This window comes from Octopus bimaculoides, chromosome 5 (assembly GCF_046866305.1).
Source record: "Octopus bimaculoides isolate indiv1 chromosome 5, ASM4686630v1, whole genome shotgun sequence".
NCBI lineage: Eukaryota > Metazoa > Mollusca > Cephalopoda > Octopoda > Octopodidae > Octopus > Octopus bimaculoides.
The window spans coordinates 47,439,021-47,461,290 of NC_142932.1; the positions used below are offsets into that span (position 1 = coordinate 47,439,021).

At 33.9% G+C, this 22,270-nt stretch overlaps 1 protein-coding gene across 3 annotated transcripts in view; it reads right to left on the bottom strand.

Annotated features, from left to right (window-relative positions):
- Nucleotides 1–22,270, bottom strand: part of LOC106870492 (osmotic avoidance abnormal protein 3) — a 906,658-nt gene that overhangs the window by 826,347 nt on the left and 58,041 nt on the right. For 2 of the 3 annotated variants that reach the window (XM_089352196.1, XM_089352197.1), the window contains exon 3: nt 16,382–16,497. In XM_089352196.1, the coding sequence (XP_089208322.1) occupies nt 16,382–16,497 (116 nt within the window). Of the gene's footprint in view, nt 1–16,381; nt 16,498–19,471; nt 19,595–22,270 lie in introns of those variants that run through there. The other variant, XM_089352198.1, reaches the window with a different exon arrangement.

The following is a 22,270-nucleotide window of genomic DNA, read 5'->3' on the forward strand; positions in this document are numbered from 1 at the left end:
TTGACAAGATCCTATAAGACTGAAAATGTCTTTATAGTTGTCACCTTGCTTGCAAGCAAAAATCAGATTTTCTCTTAAACATGTAAACTGATTTTGTGAAATTCATTCTCAATTACTTAAAATTATAGTCTCAATTCTTTAAGAGTCACTAACAATTGCTGCTAAGACTGTTTTCTTTCTCCAACTAATAGATAAATCTCAAATAATTTAGAATTTTTTTGTCACTAAGCAACATCCCTATATAGACACCAACAATCATACACACATGAAACCTCTGTACTTGCATTCTTTCATGTGTTATTAGATCTGTGAGTGGTTGCATTGGGAGTAATTTATGTTTTACTCCCATATTTGGAGTAGTTTTGTATTTTTGGCTGGCAAATGTTTAAAATGAAGATAGTCATAGAAACTCTTAACTTATTTTACATCTCTTTACTCAAAAATCGAACTGCTACAGGCTGATCCCTTCCTTTGCAATGCATCATAAAACATAACACCTAAAGTCAGAGATATTTAAATGACACTTCCTTTTACTCCATAATTTTTACTTTGATACTTTTGCCAAGCACTTCTAAAATAAAAATTTACTACACAATTTTTTAACATGTTAAAAATATTCTGTTTTCGACACATTGCTAATAGCTAAGAATGATAACACTGTAAAAATTATGGTGTTTTGGAGAGATGCAAAAAAACAAAGAAAAAAAAGAAAAAAGAAATTAAGATATAATAATAATAATAATAATAATAAAGCATTCATCAGCAGAAAAAGAAAAACTTTAATTCTAGCCACAAATTTGCAACTTTTTCTGAACAAGCTATTAGATTACAAATGAGGATGATATAAAAATTATAATTCTGCATATCAAGAACGTGTTTTATGCTAATGAATATCAAAACTGGATATAAAATCAACATCATCATTATCACTGTCATCATCATCATCAGCGCCACTACTTAAACACATTTCCACTATCCAGGAAATAGTTTAATAGAACACACAAAAAGAAAAAGGAAAGGGGAAAAACCTATAATTTACAATAAATACATTTGTAGTAAATTCTTCAATTTTTTTTATTAATATAGATTACAAAAAAAAAAGATTAAAATATTAAAAAATAACTTTGAAACCTGGATATCAATAGAAATGTTATTTATTGCAGTAAATCTGTTAATTAATATAAATATACTGCAAAGTATCAGAAATTACCAAACTAGATAATGATCAATTTTTATTTTATTTTTAATTACTCAGTTGACCAATTGAAACAACACAATTCAAGTGACTTAATGAGGAATGAAAATTAGAAAAGTAAAAAGTAAAATGTAAAAAAAAATAAATGAAATTAAAATGAAATATAGTGTTTGAATCAATTTATGTTGTTTGAAACAAAAATAAGAAAGAAAAAAAGATTAACCTTAATTTAAAACAATTTACATACTGAAAAATAACTCGTCCTTTGATTATTAAACATTTAAATATTAAATTATTTTGAAAATATTGGTGATATATTTTTCATTCTATAAATTTATTTTTATTATTATTAATTATTCTTACTATTATTAATTGTTATTATTATTGTTATTCTTACTTTAATTGTTATTATTATTATTGTTATTATCATTTTCATTTTTATTATTATTATCATTATTATTATAATTATGAGGCGGGTGGATTAGCAGCGCCATTAGAGTATCAGGCAAAATTCCTGGTAATGTCGGTTCTGGTGTTTTACATTTTGAGTTTCAAATCCCACTGAGGCCAAACTTTGTCTTCCACCCTTCTGGAGTCAATAAAATTAAATGCTCATCAAGTTCTAAGATTGATTTGATCAACTACCCCTTATCCACTCCCAATTTCAAGCAATACCCATGGAAATTCCATGGTAAATACAAAGCTTTTTAGATGGTTGTAAGTTTATATAGAGCTGTAAAAATTAGTGTTCCTTTATAAATTGTATATTCTGCATTATTTTCCTTTAAAAACACCTATCAGTTCTTCTGGATAAGGCTGTAATTAAGGGAGTATGACTTTCCCATTCTCTCAGCAGTTCAGAAGTTCATTTATAAATATAAGTTTTACAATTATTACAGAGAATACTCATGTCACCAATGTTGTAACTTTCAACCATGTATTAACTCTTTTTTTACTCTTTTTTTTTTTACTCTTTTACTTGTTTCAGTCATTTGACTGTGGCCATGCTGGAGCATCGCCTTTAGACGAGCAAATTGACCCCCAGGACATTCTTTGGATGCCTAGTACTTATTCTATCGGTCTCTTTTGCCAAACTGCTAAGTTACGAGGACCTAAACACACCAGCATTGGTTGTCAAGCAATGTTGGGGGGGGGGGGGGGGGGACAAACACAGACACACAAACATATACACACACATACATATATATGTATATATACATATATACGGCGGGCTTCTTTCAGTTTCCGTCTACCAAATCCACTCACAATGCTTTGGTCGGCCCGAGGCTATAGTAGAAGATACTTGCCCAAGATACCACGCAGTGGGAATGAACCCGGAACCATGTGGTTGGTAAACAAGCTACTTACCACACAGCCATTCCTGCACCTATACAGTTTGTTTGTTTTTGTCTTTTTTCATGTTTTCTCTCATTTTCATTTTAAATTCTATCTTGAATACATTTCTGATGCTCCCTCTGCTTCTCTGTACATCGTTATCTATACCATCCCATTCTTTCTCTTGTAAGCTTACATCATCTGTCATCCATATTTTATAAACAAATATCAATTTTCAAGCAAGTAGACAATAAATAATTGCACTTATGCACATGTGTTAAGTGTTAGGTGATATATAAAATTTAGTTCAATTAAAAAAAACACTACATTTTTCACTATCCACTCACCACCACCACCATCATCATCGTTTTCTGTAACAAAGTTCAGTCTAAGTAGCCAACAGATATTATCTCAGTTCAGTTCAGTGCAGTTTATATCTACTTTTCTTGCTGTTAATACAAAGATTGAATAACATTTTCTTTTTTAAATAATAGCTTCCACAGCTATATTTGGTAAGTTATTTCACTTTCATTGAAAAATCTATCTTTCTATCTATAGGTTTATAATCATATCTAATGTAAGCCTTCCTTCCTTCTTCTATCCAGCTATCAATGTATCTGTCAATGTGGATAGATAAATAGATCGACAGATAGAAGATAGAAGAAATTGAATAGTGAAGTGTTATTTTCTTGTCAGTTATAATAATATATGATGTTTAAAATTTCACTCTGCTAAACACACTCTCTCTCTCTCCCTCTATCTATCTATCTATCTATCTCTATCTCATACTTCAACAAACTTTTTAACCATGTCATCCCCTCTTCACATCATTATCATTTCTTTCTTTCTCTTTCTCTCCACCTCTCACTTCCACTAACCACATGATAGCTTAATGCATCAGCTGGCAATAACATCACTACTCTCTTCCCCTTCTCCCTCTCTCTCTCCCTCCCTCTCTCTCTCCCTCTCTCTCCCTCTCTCTTTTCACTCTCTGTTTGCTTTTCTTTACTACCAGAACATCACCCCTCTGCTGAACATTGCATTCTAACTCTCTTTCTTTATATCACTCCCTTCAATTAATTTTTTAACCACATAATAACTATTACATTCCACTTACCTCAAGTCACTAACACTTCACTTTCCCACGCTCTCACTCTCGCCTTTCCTTTCAACTAATCACATGACAGTATAACACATTTCAGCCTGAACATATTAATATACAGATGGTTTCAAAGGCACAAGGCCAGCAATTTTAGGGGAGCGGTGGTCAGTCAATTACATTTACTCCAGTGCTTTGACTGGTATTTTATTTTGTCAACACTGAAAGAATGAAAGGCTGGGATTTGAACTCAGAGCATAAAAAGTTGGAAGAAATGTCAAGTATTTTGTCTGATGCTAACAATTTTGCTTTGTTGTTGTTGTTGTTTAGGAGGAGGAAGAGAAGGAGGTGGAGGCATGTTTCTAATAATAGGCATAAGGCTAGCAGCCCATTCAACCTTTTTCATTAGCTACATCATAACTTTAATTTTCAAAATATAGACTGACAACAGCAATATATAAACTGTAATACATACATACATACATACATACATACATACATATATATATATATATATATATATATATATATATATATATATAAATTAAATATAAGGATAACATCTATATAAGATTTTATCAGGCAGCCAGCATCCTATTCCAGCATGTGGCTTTAATCATAGTAACAGCCCTTAATGTAACATATATACACAAGGGGGTATCCAAAAATAACTGGAAATATTCTCTGTGAGATAATCCCATTGTAGTTCAGGCTTCTGCTGCTAGAAGCCACTTGATGTAACCCTCAGACATCAGTATGCTGACCAGTGTCATCCAGTGGGATCGTATTGCCATGTGGTACATCTTTGTTTTGCAGTGCTTCTCCCCTGTTCATCAACTTTTGCAGTAGCTGAAACAAAGGAACGACATGCTTCCAGGAAATTCTGTTTTCTGCTGGAGAAAATAGTGGCTGAAACAGTTGTCATGCTTCAAACGGCTTACAAAGATGCTGCTATGAGCAAAACACAAGTTCACAGGTGGTTTTCATGCTTTAGGAATGGTCACTTATCTCTTGAAGACGAACCTTGTTCAAGGCAACTGTTGATCTCCCAAATGAATGAAAACAGCATGAAAATTCATAAACTGATCTTGGAGGTCTGTCGCTAAACAATTGACAAACGTGTTGATGTGATTGGTGTGTCCTGGCGCTCCTGCCAACAAATTTTCAGTGAGGAATTGCGAATGAAAAGAGTTGCAGCAAAATTTGTGTCTCACTTGCTCACTGAAGATTAAAAGCAGTTACAAATGAAAGAACAGTTGGAAGTTGATTCAGACCTTTTTTTTTTTCAAAAGTCATCACTGGTGATGAAAGCTGGTGCTATGGAATTTGCAGATGTGGAAAAGGTGAACAAAAAAAATGATGGAGGCATTAAAAGGCATCACTTTGCACTGGTTCCAGCACTGTTTTGAGCAGTGGAAAATGCATCTGGACCGATGCATTGCTTCAAATGGAGAATAAAGATGAGAAAATTGTAAACATGTAAAATTAAGTGAATAAAATAGCATTGCAAAATTCTGATTTCGATTGGGTATCCCCTTGTATACATATATCATCTAAAAAAAATAAGCTAAGTTTAAAATGTGAATTGTCAAATCAATTAACAAATTCTTCTAACTGGATATTTAAAACCCCCAAACCTGATAAATTTTAAATAAAATAATTTAACAACTGATAATAATTAACTCTCTTCATAAAACTTAGGTAGAACGTCAACCCCTGTACTTGAGTGGTACTTTATTTTATCAGCCCTGGAAGCATGAAAGGCAAAGTCGATCTCAGTAGAATTTAAGCTAAGAAAGTAAAGTGACATAGCTAAATGCTACAAGATATTTTGTCCAATGTTCTAATCAATTCAGCCAAAAATATTTATAAAAGTAGCCAAAATAGAGGAGTGCTAATTAAGATGCCTGACAGAGTGAGATGATGAGTTCAATTATACTGGGGTAACTTTGCTGTTCATTATTTCAGGTTCTACAAAATAGCAGTGATGCAATATGGTCTATTCAAGGGTTTTGCCATAACAAAATTATGGTTGTCTGCCATCATAAGAAACTATTGTTATTTGATCCAAGTCAACCCACATCAAACAGACCTTGACCAATACCATCCAGTAATCTGTCTAGTATTACATTATGTAAATTAATAAGCCTGCAACACAGCTTACATAGCCAGGGGAAAGATATGAGTATCTTTGACAAAATGAAAATGCCAGATATGATGGTCCCATTTACATAGAGAGGGCAAAAAAAAAATGAATGGTTTAACAGAAAGCAAGAGTGTAGCCTGTTTTACAAGTCAACTAGAGAAATCAGAGTTAGGTGCCTTTCACAGAGATAGAACTTAATTCCAATAGCAGGATCCTATAAGCATGTATTTAGAAGTCCAGTATCATAGATTACATTAAATGTAGCATATTTGTATATCATAAATGTATATTTGGCAAATTAACTTGATACATTTAGGAATATCTAAACATTGCATATTAGCTTTTATTAGACCACAATAAAAAATAAGCATGGCTTCAGAAAGAATTTGTAATTTTGATATTTATTGGTGTCTGAAGTAAAGCCCTAAGCTGAAGTAAAGCCCTAGTTTCCTCCTTTAATGTCTAAACATGCTTTAGACAATCTATTTAAAATAATATACTAGCACTGACCTGTTTTTAGACAAAATCATATATATCTTTATTTACATTTGAGTAAGAAAACAAGATATATTTCAATATTGCAGCTGGTGACAAACAGAAATAGACTGAAATTAAGATTTTTAATTACTGATATTACGCACACATGCACACACACACACACACACTCTCTCTCTCTCTCTCTCTTTATTTATTTATTTATTTATTTATTTCCCTCACTTTCCAGGTTTTCAAACAAGAAATTTCTTCTTCATTATTATGTTTACACTTATAGATATATTGAATTTAATAATACATTAACTTCATGAAATCTGCCTCAACATAGCAAAATACAATTTCTTTTGAGAGCATGGCTGGCCACTATGTTTTGTTGAGTAGAGTACTAGGCAATGAACCAAGCAGTGAGCAGTTTGTATCTTTTCAATAGTGCTGTTGAGTCAACACCTAAGGCTTCTAACATTCTCATGACTTTAATGATAATAAATACTAACAAGTAGTCAATACTGAAAACCACAGAGAATGCGGACGCCTCGGCGGCGGACTGCTGCCGCCGAACCGCCGGCACCGCGATGGAAAGGCCGACGTGTCGGCTGCGATACGAGCCACGCGGCCGCTACCGTACCCGTGACGGGGCCCGATTCGCGAGTTTGCGGGTCGGGGCCCGGCGGAATAGTCAGGCTCTAGGTGACCCTCATACCCCAAGTTCTACATTAGCTTGTATTACTGTGTTCAGTTTCTCCTGTGAGTATAGCATGGAGAAAACTGGATACAATCAAACAAACTTTCCCTAGATACCCTTTAAATGAACAACCTAAAATGGAACCAATGCTCATACCTAGCTTCTGGACTGTTAAATCGTGTGAGAGATAAATAGCCCTCTAGACAGGGAGTTGGTCTATAGCAAAAAGTTTCTCCTGCCTATGGAATTAAATTCAGCACTACAAACAAACAAATAACTAATTCAATATTACTGCAGTTAGTTACAGTGAATTACACCTCTCACAATCAAACCAACAAGAGAACTTTTGTATGGTAACTCAACCAGCTAGAAATAGAAACCAAATCTCCCTCAAATCCTACAAAAGTATCTTTAAAAAGAATACTACATTCAACAATGTAGTCCTAAGATGCATTGTCTGAATGAAAGACAAAGCAGTAATGACTGGACTGGAATATTTTTGATTATAAGTTTGCTACATCAAGGCTAACTTGGGGCTAAACAATAACAACAAAAACAACAAGGAACTCTTTATGGGGTTAGTCAACCAGTTAAAATTCACCATCAGAATATAAATGCTATGAATTTAATACATTCAGAAATATAGTAAACTATTCAATGTAGACAGAAATAGTTTAGAAGGGATATTACCAGAACACCTTTACTGCACAAAATATCCAGTTGCTTTTTATTTTATGATTTTTTTTTTTTTTTTCTAATACATTTCAATAATTTTAAGGCAGATAAAACATATATCAAAATAATTGGAAACATGGAGTTTATAAATCAATATGAATTTTAACTTTTAAAATTACACAATGTTTACTTTCAAATTCTGAAGATATGAAATAATAAAAATCTATATAAACTTTTTTGGCATCACCAAAGTCAATAGACATTGTAAAGTTTCCTTTCATTTCCAACACACACATACACAGATATATATGCACACTCATTTCACAAATATACACACACACACACACACACACACACAGATATATATGCACACTCATCTCACAAATATACACACACACAGATATATATGCACACTCATCTCACAAATATACACACACACACACACAGGTATATATGCACACTCATCTCACAAATATACACACACACACACAGATATATATGCACACTCATCTCACTAATATACACACACACACACACACAGATATATATGCACACTCATCTCACAAATACACACACACACACACACACACACACACATATACACAGACATTCACACACGTGCACACAAAAGCAAATAGATAAGTCTTGAATAAGATTTGTCTTTGGCTATATACTCTAGAATTCCATCTAAACATAGACAAAAGTAAATAAATGATAGAAATTCCAGGCACATAGGAAGAAAGATTTAATTTCAAAATTCTTCCTTCGTATTTCAGTGAGTCGATATTTTCAGAGAAATTCACTTCAAATATTGACAGTAGATGCTGTATGTTGGCACATTCTAAGATAAGTTTTAAGAAGATTTACCCAGCACTCAACTTAAAGTAAATATGGTAAATATATAAAAGAAAAAAGAAACAGAGACAGGAGACCTTCAGCAGTTTTCAGTCTCATTTCAGATGCTACAAGACCACAAGTCTGACTTAAATCCGATTTTTGTTTCTTTATTATTATTATCATTTTAAAAGAAGTAAACACAATTTCTTTTTTTAAATCTTTGGCAGCTAAATAAGTAAGAGATTCAAACAAATGTATAAGGAAATTTAAAGTGGCTTTTCATGCTTCTCAATACATAGGTTGGAGGGTATGTCAAGAATTATATTTATCATTGATATGTATAATATAAGCTCTTCATTATTGGCTGGTTGGGGAAAAGTGGGAGATTATTTGCATTATTTAGCCAATAGTAATAAAATTCATAGATACAAGAGAAGCTGATGCAGCTGAAGTGTCTACTGCTGCACATATATATGGTAATTATTATCAGCTAATCAATAATTTTTAACATATAAACATAGTATTAATAATAATATGGATATCTAAATTTGATAAAAAAAAACAAGTTTCATATATGTTGATATGGTTTACAGATAATTGAACCTTCTCTCGTGGAATTACAGGTACATATTTTAGTGACCCCAGAAAAGAGAAAACTAGAGTAATATCATAATAATTAAATAGCAACACTTCACACATCAAGTCTTACAATCAAGCAAGGAACCTCTGTGTAGCTATCTGAACCACAAGTAATTGTACCAAAATCCATTACAAATCACACCCTAGCAGCTAAAAGAAACGAAGGACATATTCTTTTCTACACAAGGCCCAAAAAATGAAGGACATACTGGACAACGTTGTCTTAGATATACAAAATAAAATGGAGTGTCATTGGTCATTGATATGTACTAACCTGGTGTTAAATAACTACAGCAACAGTAACAATGAGCGAGACAAGTTTGCTGAGCTCTCTGCTGTTTCTGTCATCTACTACCATCTATACTTACAACAACTTGTTACAAAAGATTTTAAAGGAAATTTTGAGGTGGTGTATATACAAATTTATATAAAGCTGAGAGTGAAGCAAGAGCCACTGCTTAATATATATAATATTAAAATTCGGTTGAAATTTGCTTACACCCAAGTGATTTTTCATTCAGTCTCATTGTATAGTACCTTGGGGGTTTTGTCCTATTGCTCTATGCTGGCCAATACCATGTGAGGAAATTTGGTAAATGGAACTTGCAGGAAGCCCACCGTGTATGTGCACATGTGTGCATGTTTGCATATGTGCATGCAAATGTAAGGCTGGCATGAATGTATGAGGATATTTATATTCTACACTTGTCATCGCCTGAACAAAGCTATGCCAGTGTTTATATTCCTTGGTAATATTAAGAAATAAAAATAAAATACTAAACAAGACAAATAAACAGAGTCTATTACACAAACAATCTTGCACTTCAAGGTTCTTATAATGTTTACTTCCAAGAAAAGTTGCTGTCAGACTGAGTGAAAAAAACCTCCATAACTTGAGTTTAATGCATAACAGTTCATGATTCTGTAATGTGGTTTTCACTAGCAGCCTATCTTTTGCATGAGCCATATAACCAGATTCCTTCTCACACAAATCTGCACTTTATTTAACCCTCATTGCATTTTACAATTTGTTTAAATCATCTATCAGTTAGTCATTTGCTATTAGATATAATGTCAAATTCATACTTTTCCTAGAGAGGAAGGGCTCCTCATCACACATTCTGCTCAGATTTTGTTTAGATGTTTCTTTTTTCTTATGATGATGATGATGATAATGATGATGATGATGTCTTCCAACAGTTCCCTACCCATTTTCTTTTCTCGTGCTTTCCTGTCATCTTGCAATTATGAGATGGTACTTTTTGTTCAGGAAGACAGGGGGTGCCCAAGTCATCAGTCTTTTGTAACTGAGAACAGGATGATTTCTGGGATGGTACTTTTTTTTTGTTCAGGGAGATTGGGGTACCCTAGTCATGAGTTTTTTGTAACTGAGAACAGGGTAATTTCTTTTGCTAACCTAAGAACTACAACTATTGTTGCTCTGAAAACAGTAGCTTCTGCGACCTGGGATATTGTTGTTGTTCCCTTTCTTTTTTTCACAGATTTTCCTGCTCTCCTGGGTAGAAAGCCCCTGAATGGCCTTTACTACCACATGTATAACAGCTGCACTCTATACCCTGCACCACCAGTTTTATTGCTCTTCTTTTCTATATCCAAAAAGGGATACAACACCAGGATTGTTCTGCGATCATTAGTGGAGGCCACAGGACCTGCATGTCTTTGCAGACCCCCCCCCCCACCAAACAACAAAAAGATTGTTCTGTGTCACTTCAGTGCTTACCACTTCTCCATACTGTATTGTAAAAGTAACAACAAGCCAAAAATCAATGTTACAAACAGTTTTCTTTGCCGTGACACATGCGTTGTGTCATCCAACGTATTAAGACATCAGCTTATAGGGAGATGTATGGTGTGCTAGCTCTGCTAGTTTTCTAGCATCATTTTCAGTTTTGAAGATTAGTCATGCACTTCCAAATACCCTGTACCTATTAAATGAGAATATATCATGTTATACATTATCGAAGGCTTCCTTTAACTGTCCTTTTGAGGGTATGGGGAAATACCCTTCTGCTTTTCATAAAGTAGAGGTATATCACATTCTCTTTTGCATTCTCTGGGATAAATTTCTTAAAATAAAGATGAACTAGTTTATGGTATACTGCTACCACACTGCTTTCTTTGACTAATTTCAACCCATGTTTAAAATCTTTCTTTGGTTGCAATGTTAACAAAAGTATCAATGTTAATCCCTTTATCCCTTTTCCAAATTTACATTATTGCTGTTATTACTAGTACTCTTGTCTCTATTTGTTGAGGCAGACTTTCTATGGTTGGACACTCTTCCTGTCAACAACCCTCACCTGTTTCCAAGCAAGGTAATATTTCCCCATGGTGTGACATGTTTCCCATAGAAGACTAGAAACAACCAACATCACTCATGTGATGGTGAGGCTCATTTACAACCATAAAATGATGTCAAAACAAGGCTACACACAAACACATGCATGCACACACACACACACACACACACACACACACACACACACACACATATATATGCGCACACACGTGTGCACGCAATAGGTTTCTTTCAGTTTCTGTCAACCAAGGTTTTGGTGAACCTGAGGCTACAGTAGAAGAGACACTCGCCTAAGATACCATGCTATGGAATTGAACCCAAAACCACATGGTTGGGAAGCAAGCTTTTTAACCACATAACCATTCCTACACCTATCTATCCCAATAATTTGATAAACACCCAAAACACAATGAAATGCGAACAGTAAGTAGGAACTGACTGATGAAGATTCACCTTCAACATACTTCCACTTCTAATCTACAGACACATATCATCCTTCCACTTTGACTTTTCTAATGCAGTACCTGCTCTTCAAAATAGCTCCTATTTCCATACCACATCACCCACATCAGGCCAACACATGTACTTCTTCTCCACTTGTTACCAATACTATGTGCCCTCCTACAGGCCTTGCATCAACTACTATTTGCCCAATCCTTTCTCCCTGGACCTCAAGTCCTGAAATACCCTTCTAGCCCATATTTTGCTTATAGTCCTTGCCTCGCAGATGTTCAAGCCAAACATCATTCAAGTCAATCTAACAAAACTTATAGGGCTGCAAATTAAAAAGAAAATCTCACTGTGTGGCACCTTCTATTATAGCCCAAGGTCATCCAAAGCCTTGTGAGTAGATACGGTAGACAGAAACTAAATGAAGCCTGTCATATATATATATACATATATATATATATATATATGATGAAGAAGAAAAATATGTGTGCGTGCACACATGTGTGTGAGTGTGTGTGTCTTTGTGTTTGTATTATGTTTGTCCCCACTACTGCTTAGCAAATGGGGTTGATTTGTTTGATTAAACCCTTGAAGGTCGTGCCCCATCATGGCTGCAGTTCAATGACTGAAACAAGTAAATGAAAAAAGATAAAATCTGGTAATCTAGTGCCTTATCTATACAGTTACTTCAACTCTGGAAATGAAACATAACTACCATTATATTTGTTTGATCACTGGCTTAATAGTGAAGTTCAGGATTTCAGAAATATGGAAAACATTCAACCAATTCCAAGGTATTTATGCCTTGAAAAATAAAACAACAAAAGAAAAACTACATGAAAATTGACAAAAATGTCATAGAAACAGAAAATATTTGGAGAATTTATCTTTAAACTGTAGTTTTCAGGTGATAAAATGGAAAGGTATAGAATAAAATTAAATTAAATTAAAATAAAAATTAAATATATTAATCTATAAACATTTTCAGTTTTAATTCATTTATCATGAAATTTTAATCTTTCAAAAAAATACCTATTTTAACTGTTAAAAATGTATCAAAAATATCAAGATAAATTGATATTCTGAAAATAAATTCATTATTTTTTGCTTTTATTTTTAATTAATATCCACCCCACATAAAAAAAAAGAAAAAATTGCAAAGTGTAAATGTCAATCCATAATAAATTAATAATATTCATAGATACACGAACAATTTTTCAGCAAAAGGTAGATTTACACCAAGCAAAATTGATTTTGCTAGAGAAAATTAAATTGAACAAAGTATTTTTTCCTAATTCATTTAACTTACTAAATAAACTTTTCAAATTTTTACAAGCTGCTTATCATTTATCAATTTTAAACAAGAGTTATCTATTTTAAAAATAGATTTAAAAGAAGTTTTTATGTTTTTTTACTTTTTAGTTGCTTCCAATTATAAAATATATTACAGTATCAAGCTCTCCACATGGCTAAGCAGCTAAATATACAATTTTGTTTTAAATCATTCCAAGAAAACACAAAAAAAGCAGTAAGTCATATTAATTCCCTTTACACATTCGTTAAAGACTCTCATAAATAAGTATGATGATATATAAACTTTTACAGATAGAATGTTAAATTCAAAGACAACTTTGATATGGATAGTTATTTTTGGATGGACATGGTTAGGACTGTCGAACAAAAAAAAATGACAAATTCAAGGAGACTAGCAATAGTGTCATTTATGCTAATGCATGCTACAACTAACCTCAAATTCTGGCATTCAACTTAATCTTCTACCTTTTATCTTTTTCTTGTTTCAGTCATTAGACTGTGGTCATGCTGGGGCACCACTTTAAGGGGTTTTAGTTGAACAAATCAACTCCAGGACTTGTTCTCTGTAAGCCTAGTACTAATTCTATCAGTTTCTTTAAGTTACGGGGACTTAAACACGGTTGTCAAGCAATGATGGGGAGGGGACAAACACAGAAATATATATATATATATACATACATATATATATATATATATATATATATATATATATATATATATATATGACAAGTTTCTTTCATTTTCCATCTACCAAATCCACTTACAAGGCTTTGGTCAGGCCAAAACTGTAGCAGAAGACACTTGCCCAAGGTGCCATGCAATGGAACTGAACCCAGACCATGTGGTTGGGAAGCAACTTCTTACAACACAGCCATGCCTGCACCTATGTTATGAGCTTTTTTCTTCCAGCCAACAATGAACTAGCTTTATCTTTAATGTGCCTTACAGTTGCAACTGCATAAAGAAGCAACTTTATTCAATAGAATTTACAAAACAAACAGCTGCAAGAAATTCATAAACTAAATATGTTATGTATAATCTAGATTTCTGATCCTTATTTTTGTTATAATGGAAATAATATGCATTTTGCCAGCTGCAACATAATAAAGAAGAAAATCAGTCTTGGCAGTATTCAGACTTGTAAACAAATCCTGATACTACTAAGTAAGTATCTAGTCCAGATGATCAACTACAAAGCCAGCATCTTGTTGTTTTTAAATTTTAAAAAAAATCAATATACTAATAAAATACACTTCTAATCTTTGTACATATCCTCTTATAGAATATTAGTTAACCATGAAAGAATTTTAGCTCAGCAATCCAGCTCCACAAATAATTCATCAATTATGCAAAATACCTTTACATACAACAATGAAGTGTATCAGCTAAATGTACATAAAAGGAATGCAAAATGGATATTGCAAATGCTGCAGTGTCTTCCATAGCATTGCAAGTATGATATCAAGCACAATGAAAGACAGCTAATAATTAGGTAGTAGATGTTTACTAGATCAAATATAAGGTATGATAAACTTCTTTCTTGTCTTTTTGATTGTCAGTTAGATTTAAATATACCTTGACAAAATGATAGCATAAACTAGGGAAGAAAATGCAAAACAAAAAGGGAATCCCATAATCCATAATATATTAGGAGTACCTTCTTAAAACTTTATCTTCTTCGGTGTATCTAGGACATATTGGTAGAAAAAATCATTCTTCATCAATCTATACTCAGAGGAGGTTTTGAATCAGCAGTGCAAATCATTGAAACACATATTGGTATATTTTTTATAGTAATCTGAAGATATTTATTGCAGCCAGGTAAAACTGAGCCAATGAGAATTAAGAGTTACAGCATACAAGACAGTGACAGCATACAAGCAGTCTGACCATTCCATTCAGCTGATAAGCTTATTTTGCTATTCTCTCAGCCACCTATAACTCCAGATATGGAGGGGAAATATTGCAAAGAGTAGGAGAAAAGTCACAACAAAATGTAAAAGTAGATTACACACTCTCTCTCTCTATCTATCTATCTCTCTTTCTTTCTCTCTCTCTCTCTCTCTCTCTCTGTTGACTAAAGAGAAATCAAATGAAAGAAATCTTTAATTGTGTGAAAACAAACACCACTGTCAGACACATATGATGGCAATAAAAAGATCAGCTCATAAAACACTGGACATTGAAGCATCACTAAATTTGCTGCCTTCATCTAGCTGTATCTAAGACAAGTCAACCATACAAGATCAGAGCTCATCTCATCCAAAATAACATTTAGGTGAAAACTTGAACTCAGTTGGCAATTATACAGTAAACTAGCCAGTTTAGTAGTTAGACAAGTGTGTAAAGATATTTACATGATGTTATAAAAGCTAAGTAAAGAAAGTATTAATACAGCAAGAACCATCTCAAACTGCTCCACTCAGAAAATAAGTGGTGACTAGATCATCATCATCGTTGTTTAATATCTGCTCTCCATGCTGGCATGGGTTGGACGGTTTGACATGGAGCTGACTAGCAGGGAGTTGTCCAGACTCCAACTGTCTATTGTGGCATGGTTTCTATGGCTGAATGCCCTTCCTAATTCCAACCACTTAGCAGAGTGGGTTAGGTATTTTTTACATGCCACTGGCATGGGTGCATTTACACAACACCAGCATAGGTGCATTAACGCAGCACCAGAACAGGTACTTCTTATGTGACACCAGCACCAGAAAGGACAAGCCTGTATGTGTAGAAGACAAGCAATTTTACTTAGCTTAACATGTTTTGTCAAGTGCAGCAAATCACCACCTCTGCCAGTCCCTTGTCATTTCCTTGGTGAAGCCCTGCATCCCAAGATCCTTTCTCACCACTTCAACCTACATCTTCCTGGGCCTACCCCCCTTCCACAGGTACCCTTCACAGTTAGAACTTAGCACTTCTTTATGCAGCTGTCCTCATCCAAGAATTGATTAGGTACCAAGGGAACAACAGCTTTGTATCCTGACAAAAAGAACTGCATGGTGCTGAAATTACCTAGCTCTAAGTGCACCCAGTTTAACATATATGTTATATATACTCAGTTGTAGCAATAGCAAGGGTGATGATGATTATCATGGTAGTGGCAGCAGCAGTAGTAGTAGTAGCAGCAGCTACAGCAGCAGTATTTAAACATTTTTTTTTTTTTTTTGAAATTAAGTAAATTTCCTTACCTGGGAATAATTCCTCTTTGTGTTGTTGGATCCTTGACTCCTTGCATAGTAAAAGACTTCCCACAGCCTGTCTGGCCATAGGCAAAAATAGTCCCATTATAACCTTCAGTGACACCCTAAACAAAATGAATATGAAAACAAAATAAGATATATACATAGTTTGTGGTAAAGAAGAAAAATCGTTGATAATTACATCTAAATGCATTGCTAAGTATACTTTGATGTAGTTAATGTTATTATGGTTAGTAGTAGTCGTACTGATGGTGGTAGAAATGGTGATTATGATGAGATGGTGTGAGACAGCCAAGATCTGATCTTATCCAGAAGACCTATGATCAAATGCATTTTAAACAACACCATTGTGCTATCTTTTGTCTTTTACTTGCTTTAGACTGTAGCCATGCTGGGGCAAGAACTCCATAAATTTCAATTGAATGAATCAATCCCAATACTTTTTATTTGTTTTTGTTTAAGCCTGTTACTTATTCGATTGGTCTCTTTTGCCAAACCACTAAACCACAGAATGGTAAATACACCAACACCAGTTGTCAGGCAGTGGTGGTGGACAAATATAGACACAAAGATACATGTACATATACATATATATATATATATATATATATATATATATATATATGTTATTATATATATATATCATCATCATCATTTCTGTCGTTTAGCGTAAACTTTCTATGCTGGCATGGGCTGGACGGTTTGACTGAGGACTGGCAAGACAGAAGGCTGCACCAGGCTCCAGTCTGATCTGGCAAAGTTTCTACAGCTGGATGCCCTTCCTAACACCAACCACTCCAAGAGTGTAGTGGGTGCTTTTACATAACAATGGCACAAAGGCCAGTCAGGTGGTACTAGCAACGACTATGCTCAAAAGGTGTTTTTTACATGCCACCTGCATGGGAGCCAGTTTGGTGGCACTGGCAACAACCACACTCGAATGTTGTTTTTCACATGCCTCCAGCACATGTGCAAGTAAAGCAATGCTAGCAACGATCACACTCGAATAGTGCTTTTTATGTGCCACTGGCATGGGAGCCAGTCAGCGGCCCTGGCTAAGATCACGCTTGGATGGTGCTTTTAACGTTCCACTGGCATGAGTGCCAATCAGGCAATACTGTTATGGGCCACGTCAGCAATTTTGATCTTGATTTCACTTGCCTCAACAGGTCTTTGCAAGCAAAGTTTATTGTTCAATGAATAAAGGGTACTCATAAGTGGGCTGGTTATACATCACTGGCATAAGCCACAGGTTATGGTCTCACTTGGCTTGCTGGGTCTTCTCAAGCACAGCATATCTCCAAAGGTCTCAGTCACTAGTCATTACCTCGGTGAGGCCTAATGTTCAAAGGTTGTGCTTCATCACCTCATCCCAGGTCTTCCTAGGTCTACCTCTTCCACAGGTTCCCTCAACTACTAGGGTGTGACACTTTTTCACACAACTGTGCTCATCTATTCACAACACACGACCATACCAGTGCAGTCATCTCTCTTGCGCACCACATCTGATGCTTCTTAAGTCCAACTTTTCTCTCAGGGTGCTTACACTCTGTCGTATATGCACACTGACATCACACATCCAGTAGAGCATACTGGCTTCATTCCTTGCAAGCTTACACATGTCCTCAGCAGTCACAGCCTATGTTTCACTGTCATGTAGCATGGCTGTTCGTACACATGCGTCATACAGTTTACCTTTTACTCTGAGCCAGAGACCCTTTGTCACCAGCAGAGGTAGGAGCTCTCTGAACTTTGCCAAGGCTATTCTTATTGTAGCAGCTACACTTTCAGAGCATCTACTCCCCCCCACTACTGACCCCTACTCCTACCCGGAATTCTTCACTGTACTCGTTGCCAACCCTCACTTTACTGACAGCATCCCTGTACAGCTTTCACTAACCATTCATCTATCTCTAGTTTCCTCATTGACCACCAGATAAGGGATCAGGGGACTCTGTCAAAGGCTTTCTCCATGTCAACAAAAACCAGGTACAGAGGTTTATCTTTTGCTAGGTATTTCTCTTGCAGCTGTCTTACTAGAAATATAGCATCTGTGGTGCTTTTCCCTAGCATGAACCCAAACTGCATCTAATCTAAACTGACCCTCTCCCTAATTAGTTGGGCTATGACCCTCTCCATGACCTTCATTACCTGATCCAGTATATATATATATATATATATATATATATATATATATATATATATATATATATGTGTGTGTGTGTGTGTGTGTGTGTGTGGGTGTGGGTGTATATATATATATATATATATATATATATATATAATATTAATGGTTTCTTATTAGGAAACCAATAGATTTTATACAGGGCTGCAAGGAGAAGTGCTCAGAATAACTGAGACAAGAGTAAAATATTAGTTAAAGAATAAAAAGACTGGGTTAACGACTCAAGATATCACACCCCCTCAATGAACATATATAAGAAATACAGCATAATCCATCAAACATAAGGAATAAGAAGAAATAACGCAAGAAGAAATAATAAATAAATAAAAATATAGCATATAGTATAAAATTTTTATACACGAATATATTGCTTCAACCGATAACATGGAACTGAAAAAAATTGAGTTAAAGGTATAAGGCAATACATGTGAATATCATTTCATAGAAGTTAAAAAAGTTAAAATAAATACGAATAAAAATTAATACGGAAGGAGTAAAAATTTCAAATATATAATATGATATAATAATATAATATAATATAAGTCGATATAGTAAAATAAAATGAAATGAAGAAATGAGGTACCATAAAGTAGTCTATCGGTTGAAAAAAAACAAGGACAGAAGTGATTTAACACCACTTAGAATTAAAGTTCAAAGTTCTTCAAAGCCCTCGGGCACATTTCACACCTCAAAACCAGTAGACTCCAAAAGGCAAGTTCGCACCAATCCAGCACACACAAGAGCGAACAACAGGCACCCAGCAGGTATCAACAGGCAAAAGTTCAATTCCACTCACCATGTCCAAAAAGGTTCACCACACATGAGTCAAAAACAATTACAGCACACCGCAGGTATCCATCAGTAAAAACAATTTCATGAATTTCATACAATACCTATGGCCATTTTGGAGGTACACCACTGTATTTCAAAACACAATAGAGTGTAAATTGGTGATGACCCCCCTCGTCAGGGTAAACACACGTACAAAGTCACGACATGCACAAGGGAAAAAAAAAAAAATGATTTCTATAAAGAGCAAATATATATAAACAAAATGGACCAGCTTATGTAAATGATTGGAGGATTCCAAAAAAAAAATAATAAAAAGTGACAATTTAGAATAGCCAAACAGGCTGCAGTATCAAAACCAATCTTCGAGGTTTCAATTCAACCTAACGTAAACTATTACACTTATTATTTATTACTTTTAAATTTATTTTTATCTCCATAGTTTCAAGAAGGTGGAGGAAAACTTATGGTTGCAGAAGGGGACTACCTCAATGAATCTATCCCTGTGCTGATCCTTGTTACATTGAACAAATGAAAGCATCAATTCCAGTTTCCACCCCAGTTTTAATTCTCTGTGATAGTCATTTGGCTATTTATATTATAACTTCTCTTTCAGAAGAGCATGGTAAAAAAAATATGAAAAATCATGACTTCCTTACAAACAAGTTTGACAAAAGACTCTCTAAAAAGTGACATTAGAAAAACAAATAATATAAAGCTACCCAAGAAATCCTGAAAGTGGTTGCTCAATCTACTGGAAATAGCAAGCAAAACATTCTCTAATTGCATCCTACTCTCTTTAAAAAGAAGGACACTTTGGATAATGTGGTCCTAGGCTCTCCATGTCTAAACAAAAGAATGACGGGATGGACAGAGTTGGCTTAAATCTTACCTAAGACTAACCAACAATAAATATTATATAATAAAAATCATAACGTGTATGTGATTGCATATATGTGTGTATAAATGTATATGTGTGCATGTGTATAAATGCTTGCATGTGCACAGTGTCATCTTCCTCATTCATGAGTGACACTGGAAATTTTTATTCTATATTCAGTGATAGAGGAATAGTTGATATTGTTAGGGAGTGAGTATTACTGAATGCAATAACATTTTGCCATTTCTTCGCAGATACTTAGGTCAAAGCTATCATTTAAGAGATTCATTAAGAGATATCTGATTCATTTACATTTTAAGAAATGTTTTAACTATTTTTATTTTCTTGACTCAGTTCTCTAAGTAAGTTGACCATAAAGATTTTTTTTTTCAGCTTATCTCTTGAATATAATTATAGCCTTGAAATGAGCTGAAAAATATCACAGTTGACATTTAAATTTAAACCTCATATATCTAAACAGGCTAGCAAGAAAGATAGAGAGATTAAGAAAATTGTAAGAAGAAAGACGAATATTAACATTCAGTGAACAATATGAATTATAAAATCCTTTATTGAATAATTTCAAGTCTTTTAATCGTATTGAAGAAACCTTTGTTCATGATTCTGATGTTGACATTTACATGCACTTTGGAATAAAATAAATAGATTGGTTCAGGAAGTCTATAATAGCGCCAGTCAATTGATGCCATGTTTTTCTATCAGATAGCAGTCTATAGATCAAAATCTTACCATCTGATTCGACTCAGCATAACTGCACCTTTGGTGATGCTAGAGTTTCATTCAGGAAGTGATTTCACACCCAGAATTTCCTCCCACATGCTCAGTTCAAAGTCCAGACGGAGATGTATATCTCCTTTTCAATGAAATTAGTTTGCATATCTGATAAGATAAATGCCAAAGAACCATACACCTCTCCATGGAGTTCCAACAAATCATTTATGACATTACTGAAACTATGTCTGCTGTCTGGTATCTCTTTCAAATCATTGATAACTGAAGTTCTCAGCAGCCATATTTATATGCTCTGGAAACAAAATATATAAATCACACTTTTTTTTTTTTCAAATAAGCTGTCTCTTCTCATAGAAGCAAATTTTTTTCTTTTCAGCATTTTTCATTTCTGTTTTTTGTTGTTATTCTCCTCTAAATATAGTGCTAGCTAAAGTGAAGAATACATTTCACATAATTTTACTTACGTTTTCTTTTATTTCTACAACTTTCAAAATGATTAGGCTTCAAATCAAGAAATTTACAATACAGAGCACATCTTTGAATTTCAAGATGTCTTTAAAGTTTGATAGATAGATAGACAGACAGAAATCAGACAGACAGACACACACACACACACACACACACACACACACACAGATAGATAAACAGATAGTCATGTGTGTGTGTGTATATATGTGTGTGCATATGTATATATGTGTATATATATGTATATATGTATGTACATATATGTACATATATATGTACATATATATATATATATGTATATATGTATGTACATATATGTACATATATATGTACATATATATATGTATATATATATATATATATATATATATATATGTATGTACATATATATGTGTGTGTGTGTGTGTGTGTGTGTATGTGTCTGTGTGCGTGTGTGTGTGTGTGTGTGTGTATAGATAAACTTACTTGGAAATGGATGCATGGCATTCAATCAAATATTAATATAAATAATATATGTATATATATATTCATATATATATATATATATACATATATATATATATACACACACACACACACACATATATATATATATACATACACATATATATATATATATATATATATATATATATATATATATATATACATACATATATATATATATATATACATATATATGCATATATGGGTACAGGACATCACAAACTGTAAACAACATGAAATACGAAAACAAATGAGAGAAACAAATGGAAAACAGGACAAGTAACATAAAGAACAGTTCTCAGCTGTCCATCTACTCATC